The following is a 13,713-nucleotide window of genomic DNA, read 5'->3' on the forward strand; positions in this document are numbered from 1 at the left end:
CCTAAATATTGTTTGCCACCAATTTACGTTTTGTAAAGTAAAAAACACTTCTTTTCTGATCGTCAACATAAGCACTACGTGCTCTTGACGTTATTACTTCTACGAGGTAAAATAATAATAATAAATAAATACAGAGAGATCTACGTCTAATTAAATTTGCAAATATTTTGTTTTATTTTCATAAAATCTTGGGAAATTGTGGTGGAGCTTAACACCTTGTATTATCCTAAATGGTATATTTGTTGTAAAAAATTCTACGCCGGAAGATTAATTTTGCAAAACTTAAATTTTTATTTTTTTAAAAATAAAGATATTAAAATTTGTGAAGAAAATATATTCTGAATTGATAGTGTTTGATTCAAAAAAATTCTATTCCGGCGGATTAATTTGCAAAATTTAAGTGAGTGTCTAAAGTTAAGTAAAACTTAATAGAATATATATACTTTATAGGGTCGGAAAATTATATTATAGAAATTACAAACGGAATGACAAACTTATATATACCCTTCTCACGAAAGTGAAGGGTATAAAAATTAAATTTTATAAAACACGAGTCTATACCCTTCGACAGATACGTTAAAGAATAGGAGTTAGACTTTAAAAAATGTGCAGTTTATTTTTAAAAAGAAACATTTACAGAAATCCAATATTTTTTATTTGTTTGTTGAGTGTTAAAAATATAAAACGAATAACATTTTTTATCAAAGCTCTGAAAGAATTCATTCCCTAATTCTTTTATATTATATTTTATAGAATTAACAATTTTAAAGAATTAACAATTCTTCCTAATTCCTAGAATTAATTCTTAAAGCTTTCGATGTAGTTAAATTAATTCTCTAATGAATTAATTCCTATAGAATGTTAAATTCCTTCTGAATGAATTAATTTTGTTTGCATTCAATCTGTTACAAATTGAATTAAAATTAATTTCAACAATTACTATTGATTTTTAAATTCCCTCTGAATGATATAAATTTTGTTTGAATTCAATCTATTACAAATTGAATTTAAAAATTCTTTAACCATTCAATTTGAAATAGATTGAATGAAAGTTTTGTTTTATAATTCAAAAGCATTCTGTATATTAAAAATTGAATTAAATTTTTTTCTTTCATTCAATTTGTAATAGAAGGAATTAAACAAATATGAATGATCATTCCATTAAATTCATTCCTATAAAGAATGAATTCTCTTAGGAATTAATTCAATAGAATATAAAGCCTAGAAATTCAGCTTTAGAATTTAAATTCAAAGAATGATACATTCTAAAATTTAAACCCGAATTAAAAATGTAAGGGAATTAATTCCAAATAAAATTCATTCTTTCCAAGCTTTGTTTTTTATAATTTTTTTTTGAAATCCATATCCGATTACGACTGTTCAAAAAAATATAAGTACGGTATATTTTCTAATCTAAGTTTCATTATTTGTAGAAAATATTTAAAAGGTAATATATATCCGTTATATTTAAATAATTTTAAGCAATTTTTAACACAGTTCATGAATATTTCATTTAAAATCCTGTAAGAAAATGTCAGAATTTCCAAAAGGGGAAAAAAATTAAAAATCTCGAACGTTATTTTATGAAATGTTTATTTGAATACATTTTGATGTAACTTTTTTAAAAATCTTTCATAATAAAACAAATGATAAAACCTTACGGTAATGTTTTAAATTTAATCCCGCTAGGGCGTACCAAAATAATGAAACTAACTCGGATTGTAGTTATAAAAAGTCGTGATCAAAATTCAATTAGTTTAGATTAATTTGTAAAAACAAATTAAAAAATTCAATTTCAGGCCATAAAACATAGTCAAACCCACCCATAAAGTAACACATTTAGAGGTTTTTAAACAGGAATGCCTTTTTAATGCAATAACACGAAAACAAACTACGTTTTAAGATTTAAATAATTTCAGAAAATATTTTGAAATCCATTAATCGAAAAATATAACGCTTTAACCAACTTTAAAAGAAGTGGTATAATAGGAATGATAATGGGTCTTGATAAAAAGGGTATAGCCTAATAAGTTGTAGAATGGAAATGTAGACAAAATGTTGTAGGTAAAAATTTTACCGCAAGATATGTTCTCACATTCCCAAAAAAAAAAAAAAAAATAATAAAAAATAAAGTGGCGGTGCAGTCATATGAAAACATTACTCCAAAATGGTGTAAGCTCGCTCCACAGGAAGTAGGCAATGACATGGCTGTTGTCTTACTAATTGCAAAACAAATTATGAATAGGTGTTACGTCCTTTAAGGGTTTCTATATAAATTGCTGCATATTTGTTGGTAATCGACCACGACATGCGTCATCAAGCCCCTCAAAGCCGTTGTCAGAAAGACATTAAATTCTAGAGGCTCATACACCTATATTTTAAATAAAATCTTGCTTGTTGTATTGCTACACTTTAATTAATAATATTTTCGATTGAAGTCCTTACTTTTTGTTTGCATTTTAAAAATATTTGAGATTATATGGAATACTCCTATTATATTGAGTAATAGATTTTTTTGTGTATAAATTAAAAAAAAAAAAAAACAAATAAAAAAATATACCCAAAATATCTCGTGATCAAAATACTTTTAAATTTTACATGTAGAAATCATAAAGCCGCGATAAAATGTTATCATGCGAATACAAAAATTGCGAATTTTTCATTTTTTACTTTAGCGAAATTTTGCATTATAACCCAATTTTAAATTCTAAATTTTATCAGTAATCAATCTTTATATGGAAAGAATTGGTTTGCATAAAAAATGAAATCAAAGCCTTTCGTGGACTGAACACACTCCTTAACATTAATTATTTATTATTTCGAATTTCAGCGCTGTACTCTAGGCATGGCTAGATCGTCTTAGAATTTAATAAGGAACTAGAATATATATACTTTTGTGGGTCTATGTTCAATATTTCAATGTGTTACAAACTGAATGACAAAATCAATATACCCTCTATTTTTTTGGACTGTTTACATGATACATACCATTGATAATGTATTCGTCATCATGAATATAGGCTGGATTAACAACAGCTTCTGTAGAGTATGTGGTTTCAATATTACGTTCGCCTATAGCTGATAAAGGTAAGCGCTGAGAATGGCGCCTTAAACTACTACTTCGTTGGTGGTAAGCATCGATCAATTGATCCTCATTATCTAAATCATTGCGTTGCAGTTGTATTATATGGACAGAGGGTCGACGTTGGTCTTGTAAATAAAATTTTTAAATAAAAATATAATTTTTTTATTTTTAAACGCACACATACCCGATCCAATAGCATCTGTGTAATTATCTGTTAAACCAATGTGAGGTGTAATCGATTTCTTACACTTCAAAAATAAAACAATCAATATCCAACCTAATATTAAGACCAAGTAAACAAATCCCAGCATGCTCATTAATTTAGGACAATTTTAATATTATTTGGAAATATACTGTCTTCAATCGTTGTAGCAGTCCCACGTTCATACTTGCATAAATATGTGATGTGTAACTTTTCAATTTCGATTATTTATTTTTATTTCAAATTTAAAAATGTTACACGATGTTGGTGTCTGCTGACTTACAACTAAGTATGTAAATTTTCTTCATTTGTTTTGTAAAAAAACAAAATCGATAAAATAACATTTACAAAAGTACTTCAGTGTATGTGTAAAGAAGGAACAAAACGTTATAGAGTCTAAACATTATTCAAGCGTTATTTTTATTTAAAACTTCTCGCAAAGGCAGGACAAATGGCAAGCAAACGACTAAGTGACTGAGTGAGCGAATTAGTTTGACTTACCCTACTTAGAGGAAATACATAGAAAAACTTATTACAGCATGTACAATACTATCACAGAAATATTACCTTTCTGGTTTCATATATTTACATGGCACTTGATAAGTTTAACGTGAAAAATGTCCGAATACGTTGATTTTTGTAGGGGTGAATAGTAACTAGCCATACACACATATGAATAAAGTTTTAGTGTGTAAATTCCTTTTTGACCACAACAAAGCAATGAATGTAAAATATTTTTTGTTGTTACTGAAACTGAATTTAGTAACAACAGAAAGCCGAAGAAATATCACGAATTCTAAAAGGCGTCACGTTATGCGCCGCATTAGGTGTGTACCAATTGTTGATGTCAGCTAAAAGTTAATTTTCAATGCTTTATTTATTTTATTCGCAATTTTTTTAGTTTGCTCCAAAATTAAGCATGTCAATATTTTGTCACGACTTTATGATTTCAACATGTAAAATTTTAAAGTATTTCGATTACACAATATTTTGGTAATATTGAAGTTACGCTTAGTGTCCTTCGCGGAAAAAAACTTTTTTTACGACAAACGTACTTTACTTCCAAGAGTGAAAACTGAGCTTTTGAAGAAATCACTGTGGGAGAAATTATTTTTCCAAATTTATTTTTAAGCTTCTCTCACTCTTGGTAGTAAAGTACGTTTGTTTGATTTGTGAGTACATATATTTATTATAAATAATACTATTTTCATCAACGCACCAACAAAATGTATTTATGTAAATATACAACGCTATCCATTACAAATGTTTAATCAAATCAAGTCTCAAATAAACTAAACTATACAACGCTATCGGTTTGATAAATTAATCAACAAAATGAACAACTGATTCATTATAAATTGAAAATTAAAAAAATATAATTTTACAAACATACAAAACATAAATTAAAAGGTGAAAACAATTTGTGATCAATAATAGGATGTTCCTATAATATAACAGTTTTCTCCGTGTAAATTACAAATTTATAGACAGAATTTAAAAATATATATTTTTTCATTTATTATATCCATTTCCTCAACAAAAACAAAGAAAACAATTAAGATGTCTCCCGACAATTAAATTGTGTCTCAAGAATTTGTATAATATAATAAATGTTGCAGATATTCCCAATGACTGCTGAAATCTAGGTGTGTTAAAATATTTCGATTCTATTTCACTGATTTTGTAATAAACTTCACATTGAAGATAACTTTTCAGGTATTTTAGAACATAATATTAGAATTTTGTTGATGACATAGGCTGCAGGCAATTTTACTTTTCAAGATGTCATTTTCATTTTATTTATTAATTTAATTTACCATAATGTTAATTTTGAATACATTTTTATATAAAACAATACAAAAAATTAAGTCAGTAGAACAATTAAAATTTCATCAAAAATGAATTTATTAATTATAAAATTGAAACAGTAGATGGAAAGAAGAATTAAAAAGCTAGTTTGTTGCGATTTGTGTGAGTGTATTTGTAAAAAATTAAACTTGAAAGGCAAAACTTAGTCGTGTAACGTCAAGTGAGAGCTTTCTTAATTTCATATGTTGATATATCCTCTTAAAAAAACAAAAAATTTTAAATAGTACAACAATTAGCCATTAAACATTTGCAGATTAGACTTCCTAAGTTTTTAGCTGGACTTTTAATATCTAAAAGTTGTTAAATTATAGAACCACTCGACCATAAAATTGTATGGACCTATTATTTCAAGTCTTCTGAATGGAGAATTTCCCATATGTTTATTTTATTATAGATATGAATGTCGTTGTCAGAAAAACAAAAAAAAAAAAAAAAAAAAAAAAAACATATGTATTTGGAAAGTAAAATTTTTCAGGACTTTTTATTTAAAGATTAATTTTAGTAAATATTTATCTTTGCTATTATTAAATATGACAACTAAACGTATATCTGCTTAAAAAAATATAATTAGATATTTAATTTAAGAAATATAGTAATACACAATTATTTTACCAACATGTCATAATTTTCCTTTGTTGTACTTATAACAAAATGTGCTAACTCAATATAAATCCCAGCAAAAACTACATACATACATATGTTTGTATATTAATTTGTAAATAAGTATAAATTATAAGTATTAATGTATTATTAATTTATTTATCGTTATGTAAATTAAAATTTGTTGTTCTTCTGAAAAATAGATTTTTTGAGTTAGCACTTTTTGATTTTTGTTTGCATTTATTACATAAAAGTGCTTTAAATTATTTGACTTTGTTGTATCTAGTTGTATCTAGTTTTTTTCAAAATGAACAATTTATTTATAGTTTTTTATTTATAAATGTGTTATAGACTAAAAAAAATCAAATTGTTTACAAATTGCACAATTTATTTGTGGTTTCCTTTTGGATTTTAATTTGTTAATTAATATTCTATTGTTTTTCAACATAATTATTTTCATTTCCAAATGAAATTGAAATTAAACCAAAAAAGTAGGTTTCGTATTGTAATTCGAAACCTCATTTCCTGGTATATATACCACTTATTATAATATCTATCACTTATTTCTAATTTTGTACCCAGCAATAAACCAAATATTTCCCTACAATTGAAAAGAAAGAGGCATAGAAAAGCCATTATAAACAACATATTTGAAGTACATCAATGTTTGGTGAAAATCTAGTGAAGTTTACATAATCGTGTCATCAAGATAATGTGTTTTATTTCTGACATCCAAATATCACATTTTTACTTTTAAACATAAGATTAGATATAGTTCAGAGTTGTAAAAAACTAACAAGATCCCAACAATAACACGCTAATGTAAAATTCATAGGTTTTTCATCCGAATTAGAAGCACTTCAGATTACTAGTTGTGATCTTCTTCCACACTTTTTTTTGCTGAGTAGTATATATATATATATATATATATATATATATATATATATATATATATATATATATATATATATATATATATATATATATATATATATATATATATATATATATATATATATATATTATATATATATATATATATATATATATATATATATATATATATTATATATATATATATAATTATAATATATATATTATAATATATAATAATATATATATATATATATATATATATATATATATATATATATATATATATATATATATATAATATATATGTATATATATATATATATATATATATATATATATATATATATATATATATATATATATATATGTGGTAGCAATTTAGAAACAAATTTTTTAAAGGGTCAAAAATTTTCGTACATTTCTACAATCTTACACACAGAAAAAAGTTTTAGCATAAATATTATGATATGACTCCTTTTTTGATAGCAGATTAAAAGCTGCATACTGTATTTAAAATCTGATTTTAGTATGAAATTCTACACAAGCATTAAAGATATATGAACTATGAATTTGACAGAAGTTGTACGCACTAAAAATGTATAATAGCAAAAAAGAAAATCTTTATTTATCGATTGTAAATCTAATATTCCTTGTCCTTAAAAGGATACTGTTTAAAATTTTCTCTTGTTGTAATCGGGTTTGAAGTTATGATGTTAATTATGTTAATTTGTGAGTTAATAATTTTCCATGTTAATCCAATTATTAAAAAATAATTTCCTAGCAATTCTACAACTTCTGCTCTTTAAAAAAATGTTGCTTAAAATCAGCGGTTTCCGCCTCATATATTGGAATTTTGAAAAAGTTATTACAGCATTATGATCACTGATATAAAAACCTTCTAAAAAGTTGCGATATTTTCACATTATTTGCGATTACAAAAAAGTATTTAATGTAGAAAACATTGCGTCTATTTTTCAAATAATAAATAGATGAGAACGTACCTTTAGAGAAACATGAGTATTTTCAAGTGTATGAAAAATTATCGTGACATGACAATAATCTACAAGTCAATATCTGGAAGCTTTGTATTGATTATAGACTTGTAGTAGCTTGTAATTTTAAATAACGCGTCCGATTTTCTGAATCAGCTATTCGTGCTATATGTTCCGAAGCAGCATAACATGTTGTGGCAGATAGTGAACTCGATCTTCTGCTTATATGTGTATTATTTGAATTATGATTATTATTGCTGGTTTTATGCCGAAGACGTAATGCTCCCCAAATCAAAACTAACACAGATGTAACTAAAATTCCTAAACCAATACCAGGCAAGAAACTTTTATTTAAAGAGTTCACAAAATTATAAGTCCTCTGTGAGTAGTCATCTATGTCCTCTTCCTCGTGGCTGGACTTTGTGAGGAATTTACGTCCGTTGTTGGTAAAATCTAAGGCCAGTGCATTTTTATTCTTGTATTCTGGTTCAATGGATCTATCGAATTTTGTAAAATCAGCATAAGGACGCCGTTTAAATTGTCTAGTTTTTGGGAGATTGCCAGGGTTGCTAATTTGTAGCAGAGTAATATTAGAGCAGCCGACAGTTATATCAGAATGGGGGTTATATTCTTGAACCATAACTAAGCAAAACCGATAGCTAAAATGTATAATATAATAAATAATATTAATAAATAAGTATCAGAAAACAAGTGATTTCTTCTTAATTACCTCTCTCCTATATCTAAAGAAGAACTATCAGGAACTATTACACTCACGGTATTTTGTCCATTAATAATTTTGCTTTCACAATGTATCTGTCAAATAAAACATTTCTTAAAGTATAGTTATTTAGCAAAATATTTATATATTATCGCTTAAAACGCAAACTGGCACAACGATTTTTAATTTTTTTAGAAACAAAAAATTTTAAATGAAAAGTTAGTTTTATATGATGTACTAAACATCTGCATGAGTATACTTGTTCTTAAATTCACAGAACAGAAGCATTCATCAAAGCATGTTGATGTCGCTTTGATTCAGAAATTACTAAAACGATTAAAATCTTTAATGCTTGTTCAAAAAATCTTAAAAAATGTGAACTTTAAACCTCAATAAAATCTTAACTGTAATAATTTTATACATTTTGGAGAACTTAAAATTGTGTATTTATACAAAGAATTTTTGTACTAAGTATCATCTAAATAGAAAATGTTAAAGTACAAAACCTGTTCGAAAATTGTTGAAATGTTGATGTCCCGTGGACCACTTTATAGGAGGAATACCTCTAAAACGATGCGTTTTTGGGCCAATATTTAGGAGAGGGATTAAATTAAATTTAATACTCGAAAGTTGTTTATGAGTACTCAATTAGTTAATTTTGTTTGCTAGTTTAAGCACCCAATAGAGGTGGTTTAAACAGCTGTTTTTTTTTTGCAAACAATACATTTGTAAAATGGGAAGTTTTGGAAAAATGTTAAATAAACATTAAAAACAATAATTAATGAAACAAAACGAATCAGAAAATTGCAATTTACTTAAAATATTATGTTTTTTCTTCCGAAATCAGAAAAACTCGCCCTTAGAGTATTTTCAGTTTCATAATAGCGGATAAAACTCATGACCTCAGTAAAATTTCTATATAATTAAATATCTTATTTTTTCTGAAAGGGGTCTCAAGAATTAACGTATTTTTTTGGTTATAGAGACAAATATCTAAAAAAAAATATTTTGCATTTTGTTTCGTGCATTTCACACTTTTTTGCTTTTATTGAAACCCAGCAAAAAAATTGAAGTTTTTCAAGAAGAGGACATACATATTTTCACGTTTTCTAGTTAATGCGTTATAAATACATGCCAAAAATTCATAAGTGGAGCACTAATTTTATTGACCATAAAAACATACTGACCATAAAAACATTTACAAATGATTATTAATCGCAAGTAGGGAACTGAGAACCTTTTATAAAACGCATCGTTAGAGAGGTATACCTCCAAAAAATAGGTCCACGGACACCCTAGTGCATATGAATGTTTAATTTTACATTATTCTTACCGGGGAATTATCTATCAGAATTTCGTTAATATTTTCCTCCTTATATACAAAGATTGCATCACATATATAACCATTTTTACTAAAATTTATCCTCCAAGATAAAATTAGACCATAATCAGTAGAAAAGTGAAGTTCTTGTAAGACAATCTGAAAAAGAAACAAAAAGCTTATATAGATTAAAGCTGCAAAATATCGATTACGATTAATAATAAATTATATTATGTTTTATTTATTTTCTGTTAGAAAATTTGTGATTATTAATTGATTATGATTAAAATTAATCTAAACAAATCAGTTAATTTGATAATTTTCTAGGATTATTTTGATTATTTTTATTAAAAATCACTTCAACAGTTCCTTTAATTTGTCGGTGATTTTTAACACACTTAGTTGAAAATCTGAAAATTAATATATAGTGGATGTATATGAATGTAGTCGGTTTATCTGTCAAATTCCGACATTTTAAACTAAATGTCTTTGAAACTTCAAAATTAATTCTGATTGTTAATTTAATTAAAAGAAATTTTTGTAGCATTATTAATAATTTTGATTATTATTTATTTATAATATTTTTTTAAAAATATTTAAAATATATTCGAAAAATATAAAGCAAATAGCTTAAACCAATGAAACATCGAATTTGCATTGCTTCGATTATTCGACATTCTCGCATAAACACATGATCTTCAATGACACGCTAATGTTAAAACCATGCATGTTTCACCTGAGGTTATTACCCAGCCAAAAGATACATGACAAAGCTGTTGTTTAATAAGAGGTGCAAGTGATGACGAAAGGATTCTGCTTTGATTTTTTTTAAATTAAAAATTTTCAGTTTGGTGTGGGGGTATTAAATTTTGCGGAAATACAAAATGTAGATTTGTCGTTAATAACGTCTTAAAAATATTGATATCAACCATGGTATCAACAGAAAATGTTAAAATAATATACCGATTTGCATATTTACAAAAAAATTACTATTGTACATACATACATATGTGAATAATATACTTACGTCATCTGACAAATCCTTAACTGAATGTATAGAATGATTTTTCTTTGCGAATGCTTCCAATTGTTCAATGATATTTGCATTATCCTTTTCCGCATTTTCCATATCACAATTGAGCATTTCTATTGGTACTTGTATTAAAGGCGCTCCTTCTAATTTTGGTGGTGTGGCACATGTTATAGTAAGCAGATCTTGTGACATTAAATTCGCTGTTTGTAGCCAGTCGGCGAATTCACGTATAGTGCAGTCACAAGAGAGGGGATTTTCTTGCATGGATATACTTCTCAGTTCAAGTGCGCCATCTAAAGCATTTCGTGCCACAATTGAAATATCATTTCCTGACAACCGTAGATCAATTAGAGATGGTAATGGAGTTATGAGATCTGATGTAAGAGCCCTAAGGAAGTTGTGTGTTAAGTCCAGAGTAGTTAGACGAGTTAGATGTTGTAATGAAGCGCTCGATATAGCCACTATACCATTATAGCTCAGATCTAAAGTTTCCAATGAACCCAACCCGTAAAAGGCATGATCTTGCAACACATCTATTTGATTGTGTCGCAAAAAAAGTGTTTGAAGTTTAGAAAAGTTTTCGAATGCCTTGTTTTGAATACTTTTTATAAGATTGCGATTTAAATTCAAACTAGCTAGGTTCTTCAAAACAGGTAGCGAAGCCGTGCGCAATGGTCCATTTATGTTGTTGGCACTAATGTCAAGATCCCTAAAACAAACAAAAAAATTAGACAAAAAATATGTGATTTTTTGAAGTGTTTATCCAAACCTTAAATTGAAACACTGTGTAAGGGCTTTTAGACTAAAAGCGTAGTCACCCAATCGATTGCCACCCAGTTTAAGAATTTCCAATTTTCTTAGGCTAACAAATGTCCTTTGTGAAATACTCGACAACTGATTCTTGCTTAAATCTAAATACTCAAGATTTGATAAGGCAGCCAAATCCGAAGTACCTAAGGCTTTTATTTTATTATTTGATAAATCTAATCGTTCCAACTCTACCAATATTGCTATAGAACTCCATGGTACGCTGATTAGAGCATTTCCTGGTAAGCCCAATGCTAGAAGAGGACCCTTTATACCAAAAAATGCAGATTTATGAACTCGCTTTATTTCACCAGAGGAAATAATGAGGCATCTTAATGAAACATTATCAAATATTCGGGCATCGCTGAGAAACGTAACGTTTTTTAATGAAATGTCCAACAAAGCAACAGAATATGGTGTTGTGCGTAAATGTTCAGCCAATATCTTATAAGGTAAGAATGATTTTGTATATTGATTATTAACTAAATATTTTTGATTTTTATTCAAGCACTCACCGTCAAGCCATGTACATCACCATTGCATCGCAATGTATGCGGCAAGTCACATGCACATTCTATTGATCTAGTATCGGATATATTTGGGCACATCCATTCTCTAGAAACATCCTCAATAGGTACTGATGAAACGTCGACATCATCTTTATGTTTTTTCTTCTGTGATCCTTTATTAAACAATTTAGCAGTTCTCTTAATGGGTGTTGGAGGTTGTGTTGTCATTAAATCAATCGTATATCCACTCCTTGGTACTAAAGTCGATGATGTCTTAACCGTGTAGTTTCTTTCTAGTATTGCGCTAATTGTTGAATTTTCCATTACGCCAGGTATTAAAATACAAAAAGCTATATAGCTTTCGCCTATTATTACTACAACTAGTATTAATTTTATTATTTGCTGCAATAACATGATCATACGGATGTCTGAAAAGAAAGCAATTTTATGTTATCAACAGGACAAGGATTTCTATGCAAATGTATATTTGTATCCAGCAAGGCTGACTCCCCAAACGTCAGTTGCTTTGTGTACGAACAAGGTAGTGGTGTGTTTAATAACGCCGCAGTACAAAACATTGGCAATGCATACAGTTTCAAAACGTCTTTTTAAATTTCACATGTGTAGTACACATTGTGTACAAGAAGATTTAAATACGGCAGTGAAATTGTGTTATGTAAACTTTTATAGGTTTTATAATTATTTTTCAATCTAAATTATTTTCCTCAAAAATAAAACTTAATGTTAAGTTTATTATTTTGTTCAAAAACTAAAACTTCCCAGTAATTGCAATTACTGTCTCTGAGCAAGTACATATGTTTTATTTTACATTTTATTTAAACTATAATTCGAAAGGTAATTTTGAACAATATACGAATAAATACAAACCTAAAAATTCAATACAAATTCTTGCCAACTTGTACAAATGTGGGTAAGCGAATTTCTTCTCCTCCCAATACATCATTACGTCCTTTTTCAAAATTTATAAGGTTTTTATTATAATGATCTATTTCTGATATGGACTTGTTAATACATCATATTACACCATCATTTAGATAGTTTAGCTTTGGCCACAAATCCTCACAAAACCCTTCAAATTGTAATAGTTTTTTCATCATACAGTATGTGGAGTTCCAACGAGTCTTCTTACACCTAAAACTCCACAATAATGTTTCGATATCCATTTTCAGGCATAATACCTTACCTTTTAACTCACTTTTAAATTCATTATATTTTTCCGATTTTAATGCCATTATATTTTTAGATGAAATTGAATTCATCTCAAGTCCGTCAATTATCTAATATTGATATAAATTCCAATACATTTTTTCTTGCAAATTCTGTATTTTAATATTTTTGCTTGGAAAAATTAATTCTACAATTTAGAATTAAAATTTGAATATGAACGTTGTGTATGACAGTCAATAAAAACTTACAAATCCAAATTCGTAGCACATCTTCTATAAAAATAGGATATTACATATAGACAATATCTTTGTCTATAATATTGCCATACATCTCTAATGGATCCGATTACAACTAAGGAAGATATTATTTAAATTCCACTTTTTGTGTGGATGCCCTAAAGTCTACTGTTTAATTATAATCATCTTTAATGTAACATTACATTTAACTTTAAAATTAACATTTTTCAGAACATTTCATTTATATTATATATATACATACATACATATATAT

At 27.0% G+C, this 13,713-nt stretch overlaps 2 protein-coding genes across 2 annotated transcripts in view; both read right to left on the reverse strand.

Moving 5' to 3' along the window:
* LOC111690431 overlaps nt 1-4,340 on the reverse strand; it is an 8,786-nt gene extending 4,446 nt beyond the window's left edge. Inside the window, exons 1-2 of the mRNA XM_023452909.2 lie at nt 3,270-4,340; nt 2,989-3,210 (exon numbers count right to left, since the gene is read on the reverse strand). Of these exons, the coding sequence (XP_023308677.2) occupies nt 2,989-3,210; nt 3,270-3,402 (355 nt within the window). The 5' untranslated portion in view covers nt 3,403-4,340. The remainder of the gene's footprint in view (nt 1-2,988; nt 3,211-3,269) is intronic.
* Nucleotides 1-13,713, reverse strand: part of LOC111690400 (protein artichoke) — a 48,205-nt gene that overhangs the window by 4,448 nt on the left and 30,044 nt on the right. The window contains exons 2-7 of the mRNA XM_046953567.1: nt 12,022-12,443; nt 11,469-11,950; nt 10,694-11,408; nt 9,679-9,825; nt 8,355-8,440; nt 7,634-8,283 (exon numbers count right to left, since the gene is read on the reverse strand). Coding sequence (XP_046809523.1) covers nt 7,725-8,283; nt 8,355-8,440; nt 9,679-9,825; nt 10,694-11,408; nt 11,469-11,950; nt 12,022-12,435 — 2,403 coding nt within the window. The 5' untranslated portion in view covers nt 12,436-12,443 and the 3' untranslated portion in view covers nt 7,634-7,724. The remainder of the gene's footprint in view (nt 1-7,633; nt 8,284-8,354; nt 8,441-9,678; nt 9,826-10,693; nt 11,409-11,468; nt 11,951-12,021; nt 12,444-13,713) is intronic.

This window comes from Lucilia cuprina, chromosome 6, assembly GCF_022045245.1.
Source record: "Lucilia cuprina isolate Lc7/37 chromosome 6, ASM2204524v1, whole genome shotgun sequence".
Taxonomy (NCBI): Eukaryota; Metazoa; Arthropoda; class Insecta; order Diptera; family Calliphoridae; genus Lucilia; species Lucilia cuprina.